The sequence below is a fragment of the Pteropus medius genome, unplaced genomic scaffold (genome assembly GCF_902729225.1).
Source record: "Pteropus medius unplaced genomic scaffold, Ma_sr-lr_union100, whole genome shotgun sequence".
Classification (NCBI taxonomy): Eukaryota; Metazoa; Chordata; class Mammalia; order Chiroptera; family Pteropodidae; genus Pteropus; species Pteropus medius.
This window is the reverse complement of record NW_024354875.1, coordinates 37,206,586-37,232,559: the sequence shown is the minus strand read 5'-3', so window position 1 is coordinate 37,232,559 and position 25,974 is coordinate 37,206,586. Positions and strand designations below refer to the sequence as shown.

General features: G+C 41.3%; 1 protein-coding gene across 1 annotated transcript in view; it reads left to right on the top strand.

Moving 5' to 3' along the window:
* The window catches only part of TTN (titin), a 295,008-nt gene extending 275,950 nt beyond the window's left edge, over positions 1-19,058 (top strand). The window contains 20 exon segments of the mRNA XM_039855355.1: positions 803-1,108; positions 1,188-1,469; positions 1,649-2,242; positions 2,369-2,656; positions 2,762-3,061; positions 3,570-3,872; positions 4,452-4,754; positions 4,847-5,431; positions 5,562-5,867; positions 5,982-6,281; positions 6,882-7,457; positions 7,558-7,863; positions 8,227-8,820; positions 8,919-8,960; positions 8,963-14,649; positions 14,777-14,933; positions 15,810-16,501; positions 16,597-16,750; positions 17,295-17,597; positions 17,739-19,058. Coding sequence (XP_039711289.1) covers positions 803-1,108; positions 1,188-1,469; positions 1,649-2,242; positions 2,369-2,656; positions 2,762-3,061; positions 3,570-3,872; positions 4,452-4,754; positions 4,847-5,431; positions 5,562-5,867; positions 5,982-6,281; positions 6,882-7,457; positions 7,558-7,863; positions 8,227-8,820; positions 8,919-8,960; positions 8,963-14,649; positions 14,777-14,933; positions 15,810-16,501; positions 16,597-16,750; positions 17,295-17,597; positions 17,739-18,037 — 12,377 coding nt within the window. The 3' untranslated portion in view covers positions 18,038-19,058.
* Positions 19,059-25,974: the final 6,916 nt, after the last annotated feature.

Below are 25,974 nucleotides of genomic sequence, written 5' to 3'. Positions count from 1 at the left end.
GTAAATGGTCTAGAAAGGCATATGCTTATTAGAGGGATCTCAAATATAGTCTAAGTCAGAGAACATTTTAATTACTACTTCCGTTGATAAGTTAGTAATTACATTGCTCAAAATTGTTGCATTATTTTTTAATCTCTGAAAAAAGTAATTATTCTGCTACCAATATGAGAGAGAGATATTTTACAAATCTTCCAAAGAATAGAGAAAAATGCATTGTAGTGATGATAATTACTGAAAAGAAAAAGACAAAGTCTCTTTTAAGAAGAGGCTTAGCACAGCATAGTTTCTAGTATTTTAATAAGTATCTAACAGAAGAACTGTCACAAGAGCTTCAAAAATAAGTGTCAAATCCTTGTACAGAGTTTGAGCCCAAGAACTAAGGAATAAATCATTGGGACTGAATAGGGGAAGTAGAAGAAACTGATTTTTGTACTCATTAGAAATGTAGAGGTGACAAGTGATATTAATGCTGTGAAAGCTGAGCAACTAAAGTCCTTGAGAAAGGACACTTTAAACAATGAGCTTAGCTAGAATACCATATAGCTAGCCAAAGTAACAGGGAAAAAAATCTACATTTCTAAAGGAGTTTAATTCTGAAAATAGTAATAATAACAATAATAATAAGTGATACTATAGCATACAGTACTGTCCTGTAATATCGGAAGAACCTAGGTACAAAAATTATCTTGGTGAATGTGGACGAAGAACAATAATGCCTCTGTGACTCTTGAAAACCAAAAATACAAATCTCAAAACTTCTTTATTTGTGTAATTTCTGCATTCCTCTTTTAAAATTCCATAGATACCCCTGGACCACCTTCTGCTCCAAGAGTTGTGGATACCACCAAGCACAGCATTAGTTTGGCATGGACCAAGCCCACATATGATGGTGGCACTGACATCATAGGATATGTTCTTGAGATGCAAGAGAAGGACACTGATCAGTGGTACCGAGTACATACCAATGCCACAATAAGAAATACTGAATTCACTGTGCCAGACCTTAAAATGGGCCAGAAATACTCCTTCAGAGTTGCTGCTGTGAACGTGAAGGGTATGAGTGAATACAGTGAGGCCGTCGCCGAAATTGAGCCCGTGGAAAGACTAGGTATTTATAATATAAGATTTTAGGTGAATTATTTTCATCATACCTGTTCATGAATTAATTTTTGACATTTACTTTCCAGAAATACCAGATCTTGAGCTTGCAGATGATTTAAAGAAGACCGTGACTGTCAGAGCTGGGGCCTCATTACGCCTGATGGTGTCTGTATCGGGAAGACCACCTCCCGTCATTACATGGAGCAAAAAGGGCATTGACCTTGCAAACCGGGCAATTATTGACACCACTGAGAGCTACTCTTTACTTATCGTGGACAAAGTTAACCGATATGATGCTGGAAAATACACCATTGAAGCTGAAAATCAATCTGGCAAGAAATCAGCAACAGTCCTTGTGAAAGTATATGGTATGTATTTGTCTGAAAATTGATGCTGTGAGTACATCCTCTAAAAAGATACACATTGACCTATGATTCGTCACCTCTCTAGAGAGGAACTATGTTGCGTATATTTTCCTGCAAAAAATAAAAAATCTATTAACCAATTAGACAAATAAGAAGTATGGGTCTTTCAATCTACTTTTTAGATACTCCTGGTCCCTGTCCTTCAGTGAAAGTTAAGGAAGTATCAAGAGATTCTGTGACCATCACTTGGGAAATCCCCACAATTGATGGCGGAGCTCCAGTCAACAATTACATTATTGAGAAACGTGAAGCTGCCATGAGAGCATTCAAAACAGTAACTACTAAATGCAGCAAGACCCTTTACCGAATTTCTGGACTTGTAGAAGGAACCATGTACTATTTCAGAGTGTTGCCAGAAAATATTTATGGCATTGGAGAGCCCTGTGAAACATCTGATGCAGTTCTGGTCTCAGAAGTGCCTTTGGTGCCTACAAAACTAGAAGTGATTGATGTCACCAAATCAACTGTTACCCTTGCCTGGGAAAAACCACTCTACGATGGTGGTAGCCGACTCACTGGATATGTTCTTGAGGCCTGCAAAGCTGGCACCGAGAGATGGATGAAGGTTGTCACCTTAAAACCCACAGTCCTAGAGCACACTGTTATTTCCTTAAATGAAGGTGAACAGTACTTATTTAGAGTAAGAGCACAAAATGAGAAAGGTGTGTCAGAACCAAGAGAGATCGTCACAGCTGTGACTGTACAAGACCTCAGAGGTATGTACTAAATTGCCAAAAAATTAACAGTAATTGTAAAGTAAAGTAAAGAAAACATTCAGAATTCATGACACTGTGTCATGAGAAATAACGCTTAAGAATAAATGCCTGATTTCTTTTTCATAGTGTTGCCAACAATTGATATTTCTACAATGCCTCAAAAGACCATCCACATCCCAGCTGGCAGACCAGTAGAGCTGGAGATACCAATCGCTGGTCGTCCACCTCCTGCTGCTTCCTGGTTCTTTGCTGGTTCTAAACTAAAAGAATCAGAGCGTGTCACTGTCGAAACTCATACAAAAGTAGCTAAATTAACCATCCGTGAAACCACTATCAGAGATACTGGAGAATATACACTTGAATTGAAAAATGTAACTGGAACTACTTCAGAGACCATTAAAGTTATCATTCTCGGTAAGCACATATGACAAAGACATAAGCAAGTTGTTGTTGATGTTCAGTCATCCAATTTTGATTTGAAGTGAAAATTAATTTCCTGGATTTCTTTTTCTTTCATAGACAAGCCTGGTCCACCAACTGGGCCTATCAAGATTAATGAAATTGATGCCACTTCAGTTACCATTTCCTGGGAACCACCTGAATTGGATGGTGGTGCTCCGTTGAGTGGTTATGTGGTAGAACAACGTGATGCCCATCGTCCAGGATGGCTGCCAGTGTCTGAATCAGTGACTAGAACAACATTTAAGTTTACCAGACTCACTGAAGGAAACGAGTATGTGTTCCGTGTGGCTGCAACAAACCGCTTTGGGATTGGCTCTTACCTGCAGTCCGAGGTCATAGAATGTCGCAGCAGCATCAGTAAGTCCTTGGGCCCTTCCACCATTCTCCTCACCTCTGATTCTGAATGTTAACAAAAAGGGATTTGTTTTGAATGTGCCCTAATGTAAGTAAAGATAGGTCACAAAATTAACTCAGGGTCTTTCTAAGATTTCTAAATATACTTTTCTTGGAGGTTTTCAACATGGTTAGATTTTTTTTTTTTTCTAATGAAAGAAAGAGGAGGAGGGCATTAGAAATGAATAGATGGAAGGGGGCGAGGGAAAGAAGAAAGAATTGAGGGAGGGAAGGAAGGACAGACTGGCTATGTTATAGTGAGAAAAAATACAGAATGCGTGCTTAATAAATGTTTACAAAATTAAAGAAAATGAGGAACAGCAAGAAAAGTAAAAAAATGAATACACTGGAACTATAGTTACGAGAGTCTTATATACCACTTAAAATGGTAAGACGCGCTTGTACAAATATATGAGTCTTTATTTTAATTTATTCATATTGCCGTATTGCATTTACCTCTGTTCTGCTACAGATATTCCGGGACCTCCAGAAACATTACAGATATTTGATGTGTCCCGTGATGGCATGACACTTACTTGGTATCCACCAGAAGATGATGGTGGCTCCCAAGTGACTGGATATATTGTGGAGCGCAAAGAAGTGAGAGCAGATAGATGGGTTCGTGTAAATAAAGTACCAGTGACAATGACACGGTACCGTTCCACTGGCCTTATTGAAGGCTTAGAATATGAACACCGTGTCACAGCCATTAATATGAGAGGGACTGGAAAGCCAAGTCGTCCTTCTAAACCCGTCGTTGCCATGGATCCAATAGGTAATACATTTCGTATGTCGAGTTTATTTAGGTATAATTTAATGGAGTAAAATTTACCTTTCTGAAATGCATAATTCTATAAGTTTTGAAAAATGTGCTATTGTGTGCCCACCACCACAAACAAAATATAGAATAGTTCCATCAGCCCAAAAGTTTGCTTATGTCCCTTTGTCATCAATCCGATCCTCCCTACTCCAGCCCTTAGCAGCTTTTGGCAAATAACTTTTTATTCGTCTCTTGAGCCTATTTCCCCTTCTTTAAAATGGGACTCCTGATATATGTCACATCACAGTTAAAATTTTCAAACAAGTTAATATTTCCAAACACACTTTAAAAAATGATGATAAATGTAAGTTAGTAGTGGTGATCATAAATAAAGCACACTTAAGACAAAAGAAAAAGCAAGAACTTTAAGTATTTTTAACCAATAAAACAAATGAAATTTTTATAAAACAAAAAAAAATTCTAATGCTAACAGGCCATGTTTCCACAACTCACTGGATTTGTTAGATGGCACAGCTGATTTTCAACTTTGCAGCAACTATAACAATTATGTTGTTGTCTAATTCTTATTCCCAGCTCCCCCAGGAAAGCCACAAAATCCAAGAGTTACTGATACAACAAGAACATCAGTCTCCCTGGCCTGGAGTGTTCCAGAAGATGAAGGAGGATCTAAAGTCACAGGCTACTTGATTGAAATGCAAAAAGTAGATCAACATGAATGGACCAAATGTAACACCACCCCAACCAAGATTCGGGAGTATACGCTAACACATCTACCTCAGGGCGCTGAATACAGATTCCGTGTTCTAGCTTGTAATGCCGGTGGACCTGGGGAGCCCGCTGAGGTACCAGGAACAGTCAAAGTCACTGAAATGCTTGGTACGACATACGATCATTTACTTTCTGCTATAATTGCCTTAAGACTTATTTCCTTCCCCAAATACTAATTGTAACTATACCTTTTTCCCCAGAATATCCTGATTATGAACTTGATGAAAGATACCAGGAAGGTATCTTTGTAAGACAAGGTGGAGTCATCAGACTTACCATACCAATCAAAGGAAAACCATACCCAATATGTAAATGGACCAAGGAAGGCCAAGATATTAGTAAGCGTGCCATGATTGCAACCTCTGAAACACACACTGAGCTTGTAATCAAAGAAGCGGTCAGGGATGATTCTGGCACTTATGACCTGGTTCTGGAAAACAAATGTGGCAAGAAGGCTGTTTACATCAAGGTCAGGGTGATAGGAAGTCCCAACGCTCCAGAAGGGCCACTTGAATATGATGACATACAAGCTCGCTCTGTAAGGGTCAGTTGGAGACCCCCTGCCGATGATGGTGGTGCCGACATCTTAGGCTACATCCTTGAGAGACGAGAAGTGCCTAAAGCTGCCTGGTATACCATTGATTCCAGAGTTCGAGGTACATCTCTGGTGGTAAAAGGCCTCAAAGAAAATGTGGAATACCACTTCCGTGTTTCAGCAGAAAACCAGTTCGGCATCAGCAAACCCCTGAAATCTGAAGAACCAGTCATACCAAAAACACCACTGAGTAAGTACTCTTCCAACCACAACACTGTGAAAATTCTTTCAGTACTCTTTTGTTTTGAAATAAAAGCCGTCAGCTTACAAGATTTGGGACTGTGCTCTAACACGTGTTTGTTTTCCACTTGTATCTCTAGATCCTCCAGAGCCTCCAAGCAATCCTCCAGAAATCCTCGATGTGACCAAGAGTTCCGTCAGCCTGTCCTGGTCCCGACCCAAAGACGATGGTGGGTCTCGAGTCACCGGCTACTACATCGAACGCAAGGAGACATCTACCGACAAGTGGGTCAGGCACAACAAGACTCAGATAACGACCACCATGTACACTGTCACGGGGCTTGTTCCTGATGCTGAATATCAGTTCCGCATCATCGCACAGAATGACGTTGGCCTAAGCGAGACCAGCCCTGCTTCTGAACCAGTTGTTTGCAAAGATCCGTTTGGTAAGGAGAGAGTTTCTGAAGGGGTTAAAATCAGAGAGGCAAGCCATCTTTGGTCTTTTTCTTTTATTTCAGCAGTAAAGCTGATTTCCTTTTCAATTGTTTAAAATATTTCAGATAAGCCAAGCCAACCCGGAGAACTTGAGATTCTTTCAATATCCAAAGATAGTGTCACTCTACAGTGGGAGAAACCTGAATGTGATGGTGGCAAAGACATCCTCGGATACTGGGTTGAATATAGACAATCTGGAGACAGTGCCTGGAAGAAGAGCAATAAAGACCGCATCAAGGACAGGCAATTCACAATAGGGGGTTTGCTAGAAGCTACTGAATATGAATTCAGAGTTTTTGCTGAGAATGAGACTGGGCTTAGCAGACCTCGAAGAACCGCTATGTCTGTAAAGACGAAACTAACATGTAAGTAGCCATTAGTTCTCTGTTTATGATTTACAAACTAAGTAACATGTTAAAGCTAATTCCTCCTCGGTACTAAGTAGATCTCCAGAAAGCTTTATTGGTGAGCAAGTGTTTGGAAAGAATCACTCACCTTGGCATATGCTCCCACAGGGAAAAGTTGATACATTCTATAGGAAGCCATTCTAAGCACATAACTTCAGTAGAAGTTAGGTGCAGTGAACTGAGCACATTCCTAGAGCAATATCTCCCTGGAATGCAATGTTTTCTTTTTTTAATAGTTCCTAACAAGACATAAAGGGTCAACAAATGTATCCTACTTCAGTGAACTTAAGTAATGGCAAAGATACTACAGATTTATAGAGAATTCCTGTTTTCCCAAAACCCTATACATCGTTAATACCTACCAATCCTAAAGAGAAAAGTCACTCTACATAATAAGAAAATCACTGCAAAGATTTTTAAGAATTAGACTCATGTAAATCATGGTATCTAATAAAGTGTTAGTCGATAGGATAAATTCATTCCTGATATACAAAGAATAGAGGATTATAGATTCAGTAGTAACAACAATGCATTAATATTATCTTTCCTATCCTTCAGCTGGAGAGGCCCCAGGAGTACGCAAAGAAATGGCGGATGTTACCACCAAATTGGGTGAAGCTGCTCAACTCTCATGCCAGATTGTTGGAAGGCCTCTTCCTGATATTAAATGGTACCGATTTGGTAAAGAGCTCATACAAAGCCGGAAGTACAAAATGTCTTCAGACGGACGTACACATACTCTGACAGTAATGACAGAGGAACAAGAAGATGAAGGTGTTTATACCTGCATAGCTACTAATGAGGTTGGAGAAGTAGAAACCAGTAGTAAACTTCTCCTGCAGGCATCACCACAGTTCCATCCCGGTTATCCGCTGAAGGAGAAATATTATGGGGCTGTGGGTTCGACACTTCGACTTCACGTTATGTACATTGGTCGTCCAGTACCTGCCATCACTTGGTTCCGTGGCCAGAAACTTTTGCAAAACTCAGAACACACTGCTATTGAAAACACTGAGCACTATACTCATCTCGTCATGAAGAATGTCCAGCGTAAGACTCATGCTGGGAAATACAAAGTTCAGCTCAGCAACATTTTCGGAACGGTTGATGCCATTCTTGATGTGGAAATACAAGGTATTTTATTTTCATTTTCAGTATTTTTTATGTTTAAAGGAAAAAAAATATCTTGGGACACATGCTACAAAAACCACCACTATTGTATTTCTCCCAACAGATAAACCAGACAAACCTACAGGACCGATTGTGATTGAAGCTCTATTGAAGAACTCTGTGATGATCAGTTGGAAACCACCGGCAGATGATGGAGGTTCCTGGATCACCAATTATGTGGTGGAGAAATGTGAGGCCAGGGAAGGGGCTGAATGGCAATTGGTGTCTTCAGCCATCTCAGTGACATCCTGTAGAATTGTGAACCTCACAGAAAATGCTGGCTATTACTTCCGGGTTTCAGCTCAGAACACTTTTGGCATCAGTGACCCTCTAGAAGTCTCCTCAGTTGTGATCATTAAGAGTCCATTTGGTGAGTACAACCTCTACAATCTCCACATGGCAGAATTCCATCTTTACATAAAACTCTTTGTAACAGAAATAAATTTTGGAAGGAAATAGCAAGATTCAAGTAAAGCACGCGCGCCTTTTATCTCACTTAAACTGAATTTTTGTATATCTAAAAGGGCTAATATATACCCTACCCCTTCTTCCTTAAAAAGGAACTTTGTATTTTGATAGGTTTCTTAACATAAGGTAACCCATTTCTTTTTTCTGGAATAGCTATTCTTAGTACAACTTTAAGTTGATAACATTTAAAAAAAAAAAAAAGCTTTTAATAAAGCTGCTTGTTTCACCTCATGACTCAAATCTTATTTGTTTTTGTTTTAAATAGAAAAGCCAAGTGCTCCTGGCAAACCAACTATTACTGCTATCACAAAAGATTCTTGTGTTGTGTCTTGGAAGCCACCTGCCAGTGATGGAGGTGCAAAGATTAGAAATTACTACCTTGAGAAGCGTGAAAAGAAGCAGAATAAGTGGATTGCTGTGACAACAGAAGAAATTCGAGAAACTGTCTTTTCAGTGCAAAACCTTATTGAAGGTCTCGAATATGAGTTCCGTGTGAAATGCGAAAACTTAGGTGGGGAAAGTGAGTGGAGTGAAATATCAGAACCTGTCACTCCCCAATCTGATGTCCCAATTCAGGCACCACACTTTAAAGAGGAACTAAGAAATCTAAATGTCAGATACCAGAGCAATGCTACTTTGGTCTGCAAAGTGACTGGTCATCCAAAACCTATTGTGAAATGGTTCAGACAAGGCAAAGAAATCATTGCAGATGGATTAAAGTACAGGATTCAAGAGTTTAAGGGTGGCTACCACCAGCTCATCATTGCAAGTGTCACGGATGATGATGCCACAGTTTACCAAGTCAGAGCTACCAACCAAGGGGGATCTGTGTCTGGCACTGCCTCCTTGGAAGTGGAAGGTAAAAACAAATCAGTGAACATAAGTATGGTGCTAGATGACATATTATTAATTAGGTATTGCTAAATTATATTCTTTTTTCCTTTTATTCTGATATAGTTCCAGCTAAGATACACTTGCCAAAAACTCTTGAAGGCATGGGAGCGTTCACGCTCTCCGAGGTGAGGTAATCAGCATCAAGATCCCTTTCAGTGGCAAACCAGACCCCGTGATCACCTGGCAGAAAGGACAAGACCTCATCGACAATAATGGCCACTATCAAGTTATCGTCACAAGATCTTTCACATCACTTGTTTTCCTCAATGGAGTGGAGAGAAAAGATGCTGGTTTCTATGTGGTCTGTGCTAAAAACAGATTTGGAATTGATCAGAAGACAGTTGAACTGGATGTGGCTGATGTTCCTGACCCACCCAGAGGAGTCAAAGTTAGTGACATCTCACGAGATTCTGTCAACTTAACCTGGACTGAGCCTGCTTCTGATGGTGGCAGCAAAATCACCAACTACATTGTTGAAAAATGCGCAACTACTGCAGAAAGATGGCTCCGTGTAGGACAGGCCCGAGAAACACGTTATACCGTGATCAACTTATTTGGAAAAACAAGTTACCAGTTCCGTGTAATAGCTGAAAATAAATTTGGCCTGAGCAAGCCTTCTGAGCCTTCAGAACCAACCATAACCAAAGAAGATAAGACCAGAGCCATGAACTATGATGAAGAGGTAGACGAAACCAGGGAAGTTTCCATGACTAAAGCATCTCACTCTTCAACCAAGGAACTCTATGAGAAATATATGATTGCCGAAGATCTTGGGCGTGGTCAGTTTGGAATCGTTCACCGTTGTGTTGAAACATCCTCAAAGAAGACATACATGGCCAAATTTGTTAAAGTCAAAGGGACTGATCAGGTTTTGGTGAAGAAAGAAATTTCCATTCTTAACATTGCTAGGCACAGAAACATCTTATACCTCCATGAATCATTTGAAAGCATGGAAGAATTAGTCATGATCTTTGAGTTCATATCAGGACTTGACATATTTGAACGCATTAACACAAGTGCTTTTGAACTGAATGAAAGAGAAATTGTAAGTTATGTTCGCCAGGTTTGTGAAGCTCTTGAGTTCTTACATAGTCAAAGTATTGGACACTTTGACATTAGACCAGAAAATATCATTTACCAAACCAGAAGGAGCTCTACCATTAAAATCATAGAATTTGGTCAAGCCCGTCAGCTGAAGCCAGGGGACAACTTTAGGCTTCTGTTCACTGCTCCTGAATACTATGCACCTGAAGTCCATCAGCATGATGTTGTCAGCACAGCCACAGACATGTGGTCACTTGGAACACTGGTGTATGTGCTGTTGAGTGGTATCAATCCATTCCTGGCTGAAACTAACCAACAGATCATTGAGAACATCATGAATGCTGAATATACTTTTGATGAAGAAGCATTCAAAGAGATCAGCCTTGAAGCCATGGATTTTGTTGACCGGCTGTTAGTGAAAGAGAGAAAATCTCGCATGACAGCATCTGAGGCACTCCAGCACCCGTGGCTGAAGCAGAAGATAGAAAGAGTCAGTACTAAAGTTATCAGAACATTAAAACACCGGCGTTACTATCACACTCTGATCAAGAAAGACCTAAACATGGTTGTGTCAGCAGCCCGGATCTCCTGCGGTGGTGCAATTCGATCTCAGAAGGGAGTGAGTGTTGCTAAAGTTAAAGTAGCGTCCATTGAAATTGGCCCGATTTCTGGGCAGATAATGCATGCAGTTGGCGAAGAAGGAGGATATGTCAAATACATCTGCAAAATTGAAAATTATGATCAGTCTACCCAAGTGACCTGGTACTTTGGTGTCAGACAGCTAGAGAACAGTGAGAAATATGAAATCACCTATGAAGATGGAGTGGCCACCATGTATCTCAAAGACATTACTAAATTCGATGATGGTACCTACAGATGCAAAGTCGTCAATGACTATGGTGAAGACAGTTCTTATGCAGAGCTATTTGTTAAAGGAGTGAGAGAAGTTTATGACTATTACTGCCGTAGAATCATGAAGAAAATTAAGCGCAGAACAGATACCATGAGACTCCTGGAAAGGCCACCAGAATTCACCCTGCCTCTCTATAATAAGACAGCTTACGTGGGTGAAAATGTCCGGTTTGGAGTAACTATCACTGTCCACCCAGAACCCCGTGTAACATGGTATAAATCGGGTCAGAAAATCAAACCAGGTGATGATGATAAGAAGTACACATTTGAGTCCGACAAAGGTCTTTACCAATTAACGATCAACAGTGTAACTACCGATGATGATGCTGAATATACTGTTGTGGCAAAGAACAAATACGGTGAGGACAGCTGTAAAGCAAAGTTGACAGTAACCCCACATCCACCTCCAACAGACACAACATTAAGACCCATGTTCAAACGGCTACTGGCAAATGCAGAATGCCAAGAAGGCCAAAGTGTCTGCTTTGAGATCAGAGTGTCTGGCATCCCCTCGCCAACATTGAAATGGGAGAAAGATGGTAAGCCACTGTCCCTTGGGCCTAACATTGAAATTATCCACGAAGGCTTGGATTATTATGCTTTGCACATCCGGGATACTTTGCCTGAAGACACTGGTTATTATAGGGTCACAGCCACAAACACAGCAGGATCCACCAGCTGCCAGGCTCACCTAAAAGTGGAACGCTTGAGGTACGTCAAACAAGAATTCAAGAGTCAAGAGGAGCGCGAACGGCACGTACAAAAGCAGATTGACAAGACATTAAGAATGGCTGAAATTCTTTCTGGAACTGAAACCGTGCCACTGACACAGGTAGCCCAAGAGGCTCTGAGAGAAGCTGCCATTCTTTACAAGCCAGCCGTAAGCACCAAGACCGTGAAGGGGGAATTCCGACTTGAGACAGAAGAAAAGAAGGAAGAGAGGAAACTTCGTATGCCTTATGAAGTACCAGAGCCACGCAAGCACAAAAAGACCGTCATAGAAGAAGACCAACGCATTAAGCAGTTTGTGCCTATGTCTGACATGAAATGGTACAAAAAAATACGTGATCAATTTGAAATGCCTGGAAAAATTGACAGAGTCGTACAGAAAAGACCCAAGCGCATCCGCCTTTCAAGATGGGAACAGTTCTATGTGACGCCTCTTCCACGCTTTACAGATCAATACAGACCTAAGTGGCGTATTCCCAAACTGACCCAAGACGATCTTGAAATGGTGAGACCAGCTCGCCGGCGTACACCTTCTCCTGATTATACTTTCTATTACAGACCTAGAAGACGTTCTCTCGGTGACATTTCAGATGAAGAATTACTCCTTCCCATTGATGACTACTTGGCAATGAAAAGAACAGAGGAAGAGAGGCTGCGTCTTGAAGAAGAGCTTGAATTAGGTTTTTCAGCTTCACCCCCAAGCCGAAGCCCTCCACGTTTTGAGCTTTCTAGTCTGCGTTACTCTTCACCACGAGCTCACATCAAGGTAGAGGAAACAAGAAAAGACTTCAGATATTCAACCTATCATATCCCAGCGAAGGCTGAGACTAGTACAAGTTACTCAGAGCTGCGGGAACGGCATGCCCAGGCCTCATACAGACAACCGAAACAACGGCAAAGGATCATGGCTGAGAAAGAGGACGAAGAGTTGCTTCGTCCAGTTACAACCACCCAGCGTCTCTCAGAATACAAAAGCGAGCTTGACCACATGTCAAAGGAAGAAAAGTCTAGAAAGAAATCAAGACGACAAAGAGAAGTAACAGAAATAACAGAAATTGAGGAGGAATATGAAATCACAAAACATGCTCAAAGAGAGTCATCCTCATCTGTGTCTAGACTACTGAGACGGCGGCGGTCCCTGTCTCCAACTTACATTGAATTAATGCGGCCGGTGTCGGAGCTGATCCGGTCACGTCCACGGCCGGCTGAGGAATATGAAGATGACACAGAAAGAAGGTCTCCTACTCCAGAGAGAACTCGCCCACGTTCCCCCAGCCCTGTGTCTAGTGAGAGATCACTCTCAAGATTTGAGAGGTCAGCAAGATTTGATATTTTTTCCAGGTACGAGTCCATGAAAGCTGCTTTGAAGACTCAGAAGACATCAGAAAGAAAGTATGAAGTTTTGAGTCAGCAGCCTTTTACACTGGACCATGCCCCTCGAATCACACTGAGAATGCGCTCCCACAGGGTACCATGTGGCCAAAATACACGTTTTATCTTAAACGTTCAGTCTAAGCCAACTGCCGAGGTTAAATGGTACCACAATGGCGTGGAACTGCAAGAGAGCAGTAAGATTCATTACACCAACACGAGTGGGGTCCTGACTCTGGAAATTCTAGACTGTCACATTGATGACAGCGGAACATACCGTGCTGTGTGCACCAACTACAAAGGGGAAGCTTCTGACTACGCGACCCTGGACGTAACAGGAGGCGACTACACCACCTACGCTTCCCGGCGCAGAGACGAGGATGTCCCCCGATCTGTTTTTCCTGAGCTGACAAAGACAGAGGCATATGCAGTTTCATCGTTCAAGAAAACATCTGAGATGGAAGCTTCCTCTTCGGTCAGGGAAATGAAATCACAGATGACTGAGACGAGGGAAAGTCTCTCATCATATGAACACCATGCATCTGCAGAAATGAGAAGGGCTGCAGTAGAAGAAAAGTCGCTGGAGGAAAAATCCACACAGAGAAAGATCAAGTCAACTTTGGCAGCAAGAATTCTAACCAAGCCAAGGTCCTTAACCATCTATGAAGGCGAGTCGGCGAGGTTTTCTTGCGACACAGACGGTGAACCAGTGCCAACCGTGACCTGGCTGCGTGGAGGACAAGTGATCAGTACGTCCACCCACCACCAAGTGACCACCACAAAGTACAAATCAACCTTTGAGATCTCTTCAGTCCAGGCTTCCGATGAGGGCAGCTACAGCGTGGTGGTAGAAAACAGTGAAGGGAGGCAAGAAGCACAGTTTACTCTGTCTATTCAAAAGTCCAGGGTTACCGAAAAGGCTGTGACATCGCCACCAAGGGTCAAATCCCCAGAGCCCCGGGTGAAATCCCCTGAAGGAGGTAAGCCTCCAAAACGAGTGAAATCCCCAGAACCGGTGACTTCTCGGCCAAAAGTCGTATCACCCACAGAGACAAAACCCACGCCAACAGAGAAAGTTCAGCAGCTGCCAGTCTCTGCCCCACCAAAGATAACTCAGTCCCTGAAAGCAGAAGCTGTTAAAGATATTGCAAAGCTGACCTGTGCAGTCGAAAGTAGTGCATTGTGTGCAAAAGAGGTCAGCTGGTATAAAGACGGCAAGAAACTGAAGGAAAATGGGCATTATCAGTTTCATTATTCTGCTGATGGTACCTATGAGCTCAAAATCCATAACCTCACTGAATCCGATTGCGGAGAATATGTTTGTGAGGTTTCTGGTGAAGGTGGAACTTCCAAAACTAACTTCCAGTTTATGGGACAAGCTTTTAAGAGTATCCATGAGCAAGTGTCAAGCATATCAGAAACTAAGAAATCAGCTCAGAAAACTGCTGAGTCAATAGAAACTAAGAAATCGGCTCAGAAAACTGCTGAATCAACAGAAACTAAGACATTGGCTCAGAAAACTGCTGAGTCAACAGAAACTAAGAAATTGGCTCAGAAAACTGCCGAGTCAACAGAAACCAAGAAAACTGAACCAAAAGCTCCTGAACCAATTTCCTCAAAACCAGTAATTGTTACTGGGCTTCAGGATACAACTGTTTCCTCAGACAGTGATGCTAAGTTTACAGTTAAAGTTACTGGAGAACCCCAGCCAACTGTCATCTGGACAAAGGATGGAAAGGTAACCAGTTCTTAAATGTTCTTTAAGTTTATCTTCTAAAGAACTAAACTCTTCCCTCATCCCCATTTCCCAAATAAAGTTAAAAATTAAATCACTTTTTAAAACTCAAATCATTTACATTCTACAGGCTATTGCACAAGGAGGTAAATATAAACTCTCTGAAGACAAAGGAGGATTCTTCTTAGAAATTCATAAGACTGATACTTCTGACAGTGGGCTTTATACTTGTACAGTAACAAATTCAGCTGGATCTGTGTCCTCTAGCTGCAAATTAACCATAAAAGGTAAGTTGGCTTTTGTTCTTACCAACATTTTTCAGAAGACGATATTAAGGAAACATTTCTAAACACTCTCTCTCACACACACACACACACACAGACGAGAGAAAGTACTAAAACTGTTTTCCACATCTACGGCCATGCCACCCTGAACATGCCTGATCTCAGAAGCTAAGTAGGGTCGAGCCTAGTTAGTACTTGGATGGGAGACCACCTGGGGATACCAGGGGCTATAGGCGCTTAAAAAATTAAATAAATAAAATTTTTTTTAAAAATAAAACTTTTTTCCAAATTCCAGAATACTATTTGTCTACAAATGTGGAAATACACATATTTGAAGTTAGCATGTACTTTTAGATTTACATAAAAAGCATGTATTAAGGGCCTACTTGTATGTGGTGTTATATAAGATTCCATAAGTCCAGCCCCTGCTCCCAGGAATGTTTAAGAATAAAGTCAGGTGAATATACAAAACGGTACTTCTTCCCCAAACCTTCACTCTTGCTAAGTTAATGAAAGAGCTATATGTTTTCCCAATTAAAATTACTTTGCTTTCATCTCAGTCTTCTAAAACATAATTCGTTTTTTATTAATCACATCTCCTAAATCCTTTGACTATTCTTTTCAAGACTTTTTCTTTCTTAAATCATAAGAATCATCTTCAATTTAGTTTAGCTTAAAGAATCATGACGCTGATCCCAAAAGTCATGCATGACAATTTTCCAAGATTGATACTGAGAAAAATTAGATATTACCTACACTGCATATAGAAGTCAACATTTTTTTCCCCTTTGTATATTATTCACTTGCAGAATCTACAAAAGTAAAGGGTGGGGCCTCTTTCCAATTAAGTTTGCCTTACAGTGTTGTTGTTTTTTTTAGCTGTAAAAGACACAGAGACACAGAAAGTATCTACACAGAAGACCTCTGAAATTACATCCCAAAAGAAGGCAGTTGTCGAAGAGGAAATTTCCCAAAAAGCCCTAATTTCTGATCAAATCAAGACATCAGAGGTGAAATCTCAAGAAAAATTAGCCCTCAAAGAAGAAGCTTCAAAAGTTATGATTTCTGAAAAAGTCAAGAAATCAGAAGCAGCCTCCACAGAGAAATCCATTGTCCATGAGGAAATCACTAAAACATCACAGGCATCAGAAGAAATCAGAACTCAAGCTGAAATTAAAGCATTTTCTACTCAGATGAACATAACCGATGGTCAGAAAGTGACTTTAAAAGCCAACATTACTGGTGCCACTGATGTGAAATGGGTACTGAATGGAGTGGAACTCACTAACTCCGAAGAGTACAGATACGGTATCTCGGGCAGCGATCAGACCCTAACCATCAAGCAGGCCAGTCACAAAGATGAAGGAATACTCACCTGCATTGGCAAAACCAGTCAAGGAATCATCAAGTGTCAGTACGACTTGACCTTGAGCAAAGAACTCTCAAATGCTCCAGCCTTCATCTCACAGCCCAGATCTCAAAATATTAATGAAGGACAAAATGTTCTCTTTTCTTGTGAAATCAGTGGTGAGCCCTCCCCTGAAATTGAATGGTTTAAAAACAACCTGCCAGTAAGTTTAATTATTAATTTATTATTGAAGAAAATTCTAAATACTACATCCACTCCTGACAAATTCAAAGTAACACTTTTTCTTCTTCTTTTTAGATTTCTGTTTCTTCAAATATCAGCATAAGTCGCTCCAGAAATGTATATTCTCTTGAAATCCAAAACGCATCAGTAAGTGACAGTGGAAAGTACACAATTAAAGCCAAAAATTTCCGTGGCCAATGTTCAGCTACTGCTTCTTTAACGGTCCTTCGTAAGTATATCTTTGCCATTTTCCTTATCTGCTGAAGGCCTTTATGCGTTTTTTTTCTTTTTCTTTTTCTTTTTTCTTTTTTTTTTTTTGGCCTTTGTTTTCTAAGCACAGCAAACTCTCAGGAGCTTCATGAAATTCTATGTGAAAGGCTTCCTGTGTGAAATCAATTTGACAGTCAAAGTTTCTTTGCAGCTAAACAGAAATGTGGATAAGTTAACTTTCAAAGCAAAGCTACCAACTTCTCTGTTACACTTATTTTCAGAATGCACAATATGTTATTTTCTACATGACTAATCATTTTTCTCCTGGTGATTCTAGCACCTGCATGTAATGTGATGATAGAAATATAAGGATTCGTTTCTTGGAGACATTGAGCTAGCTCTTGACAAATGTATGTATGTATGTATTTGCTTATGCTTCCACAGCCAATTGTTCGGGTTACGTTTTTCTGTGTTTAAGTTTTCTATTTCTGTAAGTCAGTGTCAAATGTCACCAATTAACCGGATGTCATTAATGTTCACTGTGTATCTGCTATGCTCCACAGCTCTAGTTGAAGAGCCTCCCAGAGAGGTAGTATTGAGGACAAGTGGTGACACAAGCTTGCAAGGAAGCTTCTCGTCTCAGTCAGTCCAAATGTCTGCCTCTAAGCAGGAGGCCTCCTTCAGCAGTTTCAGCAGCAGCAGTGCTAGCAGCATGACTGAAATGAAATTTGCAAGCATGTCTGCCCAAAGCATGTCCTCCATGCAACAGTCCTTTGTAGAAATGAGTTCCAGCAGTTTTATGGGAAAATCTAGTATGACACAACTGGAAAGCTCAACTAGTAGAATGCTTAAAGCAGGCATAAGAGGTGAGCAATAAAATTACTGGTAGAGGTAGACAAGCATTGTAGCATAATGGTATAGTCTTTAGTACATAATAATTCAGTAGAAAGCAAACCATTGTTTTTTCAGTGATCCTAAAACTTTTTTGTTGTTGCTGTTCCACAAAGGAATTCCACCTAAAATTGAAGCTCTTCCCTCTGACATCAGCATTGAGGAGGGCAAAGTTTTAACAGTAGCCTGTGCTTTTACGGGTGAGCCTACCCCAGAAATAACATGGTCCTGTGGTGGAAGAAAAATCCAAAATCAAGAACAACAAGGGAGATTCCATATTGAAAACACAGATGACCTGACGACTCTGATCATCATGGACGTACAGAAACAGGATGGTGGACTTTATACCCTGAGCTTAGGGAATGAATTTGGATCTGACTCTGCTACTGTGAATATAAATATTCGATCCATTTAAGAGGGCCTGTGCTCTCATACTCACTCATACTTAACCTTTCACAAACAATTCACATGGACTAATCTTTCTGATCTGTAAATATTAAGGAGGAAGAAAAGTAGTTTTGTATCAACCTCAATGAGTCGAAGTTCAAAATTATGCATTTCAATCTTTTCGTAATTGTTGACCTAAGAATATTACACATTTTCTAGCGACATGTACATACTGTATATAGCCGCATTAACGGTTATAAAGTTTTGTACCATTTATTTTATGACATTTTACAATGTAACTTTTGAAACTGATAGGAGGAGAAAGTTTCTTATGGAACGAATACCCTGCTCAACACTTAATCAATCTTTGTGCCTCAACATAATGTTGATGTCTAAGTATGCCTCAGTGGGTTGAGAAAATCCCCATTGAAGAGATATCTTACCCACCTAAAAGATAATGCTGTGCACGTCACCTGATAAGTGCACCAATACCTGCTGAATCAGAAATGTAAGGCATTGGTGATGTTTGCATTTACCCTCCTGTAAGCAACACTTGAACGTCTTACATTTTCTCTGACGATGTCACACTCAAAATTATCATGACTTAAATATTACCAGAGCAAAGTGCAACGGCCAGCACTTTGTTCGCTCATTCTACACTGTCTCTGACCATAGAGAGTGCCTGGGTAGCTTGGAAAAGTAACATCGCCTGGCCATCCCCTCATTAACCAAGCTATTCAAGTATTCCTATGTCGGAGCAGTGCCAACTCTTGGAGGTCTCTGGGTGCAGCCAACGCTTTCGTGTGGTAGCTCTAAATTTAAATTACACCTGAGAAACTGGGGCAACTAAGCAATGAGCCACAGCAAAATATAACAACAACAACAAGGGAAAAAAAAAAGCTGTCGTTAAATTTAAAACAACATTACTAACTGCCCGAAATATCAATTTGATGTAGTTCTTCTAATGCAAGTATAAATTCAATTGTAGTTATAATTGTTAGACCTCCTTGAGATAGTAACAACAAAATAAAGCAAGCTATCTGCACCTCAAAATGTATGGTTGGTTGTTTTCATTGAAATTCTGGGGTTGGGAAGGTATGTGCCTTCACAAATCACAGAAATGCTCATAGGATCAAGCAACTCAAGTTCAAAATAGACCACATTCATAAGTCGTTAAAGCAAATGTTTAAATTACGGTGTTGAATGTATTCAACAATTTTTAAAAGCATAGATAGGATTCTCATGCATAAATTTACTAAAAGTTAACAAAACAATCCCCCCAAATAATTAAACTTCTAAACTTATCAAGAAAAATATTTTTATGGGAGCTAAATCCATCAAAGATATTAAATATCTACAGTATTTTGTGCTAGACACAAGGTCAACTCAAACATGAGCAAGATGATATGGACCTTGTCTCTCAAGGAGGGTAGTGAAAAGAAATGACAAGTTCAAGGAAGATGATCAGTTGTGCAGGTGACATTGACTATTGCTGCTCCAAATTGGTGTAGAACAAATAAAGGTCCTTAAAACTAAAGAATTTATTTTAAATGGCATAGTTCTACTATGCTTTTTAAAACAACTGATATATACTTGATAATAAAATATTTAGTGCCAGAAAAATGTTATTTATCTACTTCAATTAGATAATCATAATTGTAGACCTATAAAGTTGATTCTTTGCCTAAGTTGCCTCTTAAATGGAAGCATTAATTGCAAATGTAAATACAATTATTACTAAATGTAAGTCCAAGTGGCCAAAACCGAAACAAATGAACTGTCAATTTTTATTCTCCAAAAGAAGATCTTGGATCTTCATTAATTTATTCAGCAAATATTCTGTCTTAAGTCACATTCCCCAAAAGCAGAGTCTAAGACAAGGACTCCAGTAGAAGGAAAAGGAGAGTGATGAAGGAAGGGCAGAGGAAGAAAGCCAGCGAAAGCACAAATGTGGGCTCAGCGGGAGCGTGACCCCACAGGGAGCATAAGTTGTACCAGAGCTGGTTCTATTTTGGAGCAAGGGGCCTTCCCTGTGGGCCACCTTATCTACCATTCAGAGACTACAGCTGTGAGCTGGGGGATGGGGGTAAGAGGGATGGGGGGACCTTTTGGCCAGAGCAATCTCTGCAGACTAGGGCAGTTAAACAGCCAGTACTTAAGAAGCCAGGTCGGGTACACAAAACCTGGGAAATCTGAGCGGCATCAACAGCACCTACTACACCATCGAACAACTTGAAATGCCTATTGTTACCTTAAAATGAGAGAGACGGGACTTACTGGGTATTTCCTGTGGATGATTCCCAGCCCTGACATACTAATATTCTAACACGTCCTATCCTTGGCGGAGATACAGTCTCTGCTGATGAAAATTCTAAAGCTGAAAGAATTTCGCGCTTCCTGTCGTTACAGCTCCCAGGCCCTGAGATCCAAGCTGGGCCTGAGAGAGAGGGAGGAGCAAGGATCTAGCCAGCGAAGGAGATTGGAGCTAAAGGCAAGGCCTGGCTTGTTACGCATTAGCAGAAGGCCGTAGCCTCTGAAAGCCCCAAGGCGTGTGAGTGGATTGCATACAGAGAATCTAGGAAGTTCATCAGAGGCGCTCCAGCTAGAACGACAAGAACACCTACCTTCCTGGGTTCACCGCCAGCCTCCTTCCCCTATCTCCTCCATTAACAGTGCTCCCCAGCAGCGAGGGTGGGGGTGGGAGTATTCCTGCTCCAGACCGCCTTACCTTCAGCAGCATCATTGCATTTCCGATTCAGACCACGTTTTCTCGCCTCCCGTCGGCAGAGGGCGACAGAGAGCAGCAATCCATGCTCCCTAATTCCAGCCCATCTAATCCATAAAACCTATGAGAAATCTTCACTATCATCCTGCTCCTCTTTTTACTGAATCCTTCCCGTCCATTTTATAAACCCCACACCCTGGCTACATGAAAAGCAGCATAAAGTACACATTTGCATTCAAAACTCAGAGTGCCACGCTGAAATCTAGGACATGCTAACTTGTGTGACCAGGGGCAAATTAGTGAATTTCTCCATTCCCGATGTTCTCACCCATAAAATGGGAATAACAACAGCATCAACCTCACAGGTGGTTGTGAGACTTCAACAAATTACTACATATGAAACTTTTAGAGCAGTGGCTGGCATGGCACCCAGTTAAGTGCCAGCAATCATTATTAGGGACTATCATGCAAAATGTCACAGTTAGGGCCCAGAGTAGCAGGATTTCACAGGGGACCGAACACAGGTCTCACTCGTGATCATTAAATGTATTTGCTTGCTTGGGCTGCTGGAACAAAGTACCACAAACTGTGACTTTTACACAGAAAGGTTACAAAATGAAAGTGTCAGCAGGGTTGGTTCCCTCTGAGAGCTATTAGGGAAGAATCCGTTCCAGGCCCCCCTGCTTGACTTGTAGATGGCCACCTTCATGTTCCCATGGCATTCTCCCTGTATGCATGTGTGGGTCCCAATTTCCCCTGTTTAGAAGGACACCAGCGTATTGGATCAAGGTCCACCCTAATTTTACCTCATTTTAACTTTATTATTTGTGTAAAGACGCTATCTCCAGATAAGATCACATCCTGAGGTACTGGGGACTTCAACATATCTTTTGTGGGAGGACATAATTCAACCCAACACTAGATCTGATGACCATGGGACAACACATTTTTATAACTGTTTTGATGGAATTTTTCAAAAGATGAATTTACTATTTCTATCCAATAATAGCTGGTTATATAGATCAGGGGTCCCTAACCCCCAGGCCATGGACAGGTACCAGTCCATGGCCTGTTAGGAACTGGGCTGCACAGCAGGTGAGTGGCAGACAAGCCAACGAAGCTTCATCTGTATTTGCAGCCACTCCCCAGTGTTAGCATCATGGCCTCAGCTCCACCTCAGATCATTAGGCATTAGACAGATTCTCATAGGAGCACCAGTCCCTGGTGCCAAAAAGGTTGGGGACCTCTACAATAGATGAACCATGTAGAGAGAGGGAAGTAGGTAAATCAGAAACAGCCAGTAAAATAACAGGTTAAATTTACAGTCTCTGTGGTAATCAATTCAAAAATAATGTTTTACAATTGTGCTCCAGGAAGAGAAATTTGTTTATACACCTGCTCCAAATCTAATTTTGAGAAATTCAGGCAGAAAAAAGTCCAGTTTCCTTGTAATAGGAGAAAATAGTGTCTGTCTGCTAGATAGACTTTTGAAAATAGATTGGCCTATCAATTTTTATTCTAAGTTTATAAAAAGTAAAAGCTTAGTTTTATGTCTTTTGGTATGTCTGGGTCAGCAATTCCCAAACTCTTCCTCAGGATGTTGGTAGGATGTTGTGAAAAGTGTTCCACAGCCGAATAAACTTAGAACTTGGATAATTGTACTTCTTTATTTAGGACTTCTTAGAGCCTTTGATGAGCTAGTATGTGTTGTGATTCTCCAGTTGGTGATGCGCTGCTCCCCACACTTATTTGATGATGGAAACGTTTTTCACTGGTGCTGCACATGTACAGGCTGAGACAGGAGCGAGTAGGTGGAAACATGGAAAGTGAGAAGAGGGCTAGATTTTGATAGAAGGAAGAACTGGATATCACCTAAGAAATGAAATTAAGTGCTACTATTGAAAAAAGAAAAAAGAATCCAAGGTGTTTGAGAGCACATGGCTGGGGCATCTGGTCCAGAGAAATAGAGAACAGTCAGATTAGAGGAAGGTACATGTAAAAGCTGTGAGCTGGAGTGTGGGGTGAGGACGAGAGGGCTGAGCTTTCCAGGCAGAGGTCCTTTGCACCTGCAGAGATCTAGGGACAAGGGAGAGCACAATACATTTGGAATCGTAAAAAAATAAAACAGATTAGTAAAGTTGGTTCAAGAATCTCTGAAGGGCTGGGGGCAAGAGGCTGGACGATGTTGCAAAAGGCCTCATATACCAGATTATAGAGTTTGGGCTTTTCCCCAAGAGGTAAGGGGAACTATGAAGAGATTTAAGCAAACGAGTTATTTGATCAGATTTTAATTTTACAAATTCTTTAGCTAGCTGAGAAAAGCTATGATGTTTATTTGTCATTCTACATCAAAGAGTTTATTTCCTCCTGGGGGACTCCACTAACAGGAAGACCTTTACCTACCACCAAATTTCTTGCCCATAGTGGCCCCGTAATTATAATTCGGGGGCTTTATAAACATCTGTGGAAAGGTCTTTAGCTTGTCTGGGGACCTCAGGATACATATGATAGATAAAGTCAGGCTGGTAGACTCTCCAGGCACAGGAAGAGGCATGGGGGAGGAGGAGGGAGTGGCTTGTGGAGATGGGAAGGCACCCTACTGCTCAAGGCCTTCAGTGTCAATGACCATGGCTGTGGAACTGACACTGGATGAGTAGAAGAGTCCAAGTTCTCCTGAGGATGCCATGTCAGGAATGTGGCTCTTGGGGATGACATCCATTCACTGCTGCTCCATCTTAAGAAAAGGTCAGAAACAGGTAAGAGGAGTAGGCAGAAATGCCAATGCTTCCCAGCCTGTCAGGAATTCCCTGAAAAAGAGAGCATGTCCTAAAAGTGAGTATTCCAAACCTGAAATACTGCCTATCCAAGGATCTTAGGTGTCTAGAAGCTCCCTGAGTTATGCCTACGAATATTTTTAAGGATATAATTCCTAGTTTTCATTTTATTTTTAAAGATGTCAATGATTCAAAAAGTTTAAGTAATAGTGCCCTATGTTTTTCAGAGAGGGAGCAGGCAGATAGATGCCCAAGCCATCTGAGAAATACCTACACAGGGCTCCCCATAAAAAGAGGCAGTGATAAGCCCCACATTGGAAACTCTTCTGTTACCGGAGAGGGGGGTCCTCTCCCGATGCATTGTCCAGGTTCTTGATGTCTCCAACAAAGAATTGAGCAAGACACCGAAATACAGTAGAAAAGAAAAGTTTTATTAGAAGGGAAAGTATACTTCCAGACGTGGAAGCAGGCCTGAGCAAGAGAAGTGCAGCTCAAAATGCCTGGTAACAAAGCTTTTGGGGTTTTTATACCTTTTTGCTATGGGTGGTGACTTTTCTTAGAAGAGTGGGCTTCCTTGACTGACAACTAAGACAGGACTCAGTGATTCATCATTTTGCTTTCTGCGCATGTTTGCTCCCAGAATTCAGTCTGTTATAATGATATTAATGAACTTCCGGGCACATGCATCATATTATAATGATGGTATAATGAGACTCAGGTGAATTGAAAGTTGTTGGGGTTCTCATTGCACAGGTGCGAGTGACTGGCTTAAACTGGTACCTAAATCTCTGCCTACTGGTTTCTTTGTGAGAGTTAAAAAAAAAATGCCTTCCAGCTTGCTTAATTGTGGGTGGATTAGGGCGGACCCCTTCTAAAATAGGATGACCTGAGTGTCTTTGCAGGCATACCTGAAAGCCCCCAACTAACTTTCCTGCCTACCTCTTTTCTAAGGGCCATGAACCCCCTTATTATTAGTATGGATGTTGAGAGACGGGAGGTCTCTTCTTCCATATCTGCTTCCTTCTGAAAATGGCCATAGTCCCTGCCTACAGGGGTTTCATGGAGCTCTTTCCTTTTCTGCCTCGGTCAGGATAGAGTCTTGGGTTTCCTGCCAAAGTGCCACCTCAGTCCCTAGACAAGGAAAAGAAAATACAAACTCGTTATTTAAATCATACATCTATTAATTTCTATTATTGATTTGCCTATTAAGTCAGTAAAGGGAAACAGGCTTGGTTAATACGTTTCTTTGGCTTAAAGTCCCCTCCCCCCTCAGACTCTAAGGGCCCTGTCTGACTTAACACCATTTCTGCTTAGAAATGGGCTGATGACCCTTATCAATAGCCAGAGGATCTGAGTCACCAGGGCAATTAACAAGAGTTGAGGGAGAGAGCCTTTTTCCAAAGAAAGGAGGGAAGAAAACTTAACTACATTTACTAAAAAGATTAACTCTGAAGGAGATGTCCCATTTCATTTCCTGCTAAAAGATTAAGAATTTTACAGGTGATGTCCCATCTCACTTCTAGAGCACAGGATTCCTTTCCTTCTGCAGCCAGGAGGGGCCGTTGTTAATGAGCCTCGTGTAGGCATGTGCTCATCTAAAGGCCCTCCCAGACCAGAATCTTCTGAACTCAAGGACAAATGCTTCTTGCGAAAGATGTAATAGGTACAAATTCCCTGTAGTAGAGAAAGTCTCTAGGGATGTTGAGGGGACCCTGTCTGACACGAGTCTCAGTCTTAGAGAGGAACATGGGGAAAAAATTCTTCTCTGCAATTGCAACATGTGGATGAAGTCAGTTTCTTGTAGACAGCCGCCAGCTCTGTCTGAGATCAGTGCAATATTTTTAGCTTTAAGTCAGGTGAGGCACACAGGTACTCCTCACTCCCCGACCTGGTGAGAACTCGCCCACATCCATAGGGGAGGCTGGCTTGCACCATTTCTACTCTCACTTCCCAGCCTAGAACAACCCAAAAAACATGGAGAGAAGGGACACTATCAGGTCTATCAAGCCAAGACCAGATGAGAATGTCTGTCCTAAAAAGTGGAAGTACCACTAAGGGGAAGAGAATGAGGACTCTCATGGAGATATCCACCAGAAGGAAAGTTGAAAGCAGAGAACATTTAGATCCTGGCTCTTTGAATAACATACCCAAAGTCACACAATTAGTAACAGAGCTGGAGCTAGAAGCCAGGTTCGATGTATCAGTGTGGTCTTGCCACCCCTTCACAATACCCAGAATCAAACCTGCTGGAGAGTGAGAGAGCAAGGGAGAGTCTGTGTAGGGGCAAGAGGACTCTATTCCCATTTCCAGGTCACTGTAGTTCCAGGGCAGAGTAGACAGCAAAATCCCTTCAGGTCACTCCTCATAAAAAGGCTCCTCAGTGCCGGTGTAGTCAGTCCCTCTTCTCAGAAAGCTATGGCCAGAAATGCTGAACCCTTTATTGGCATCTGCAATAAAGCCAGGAAA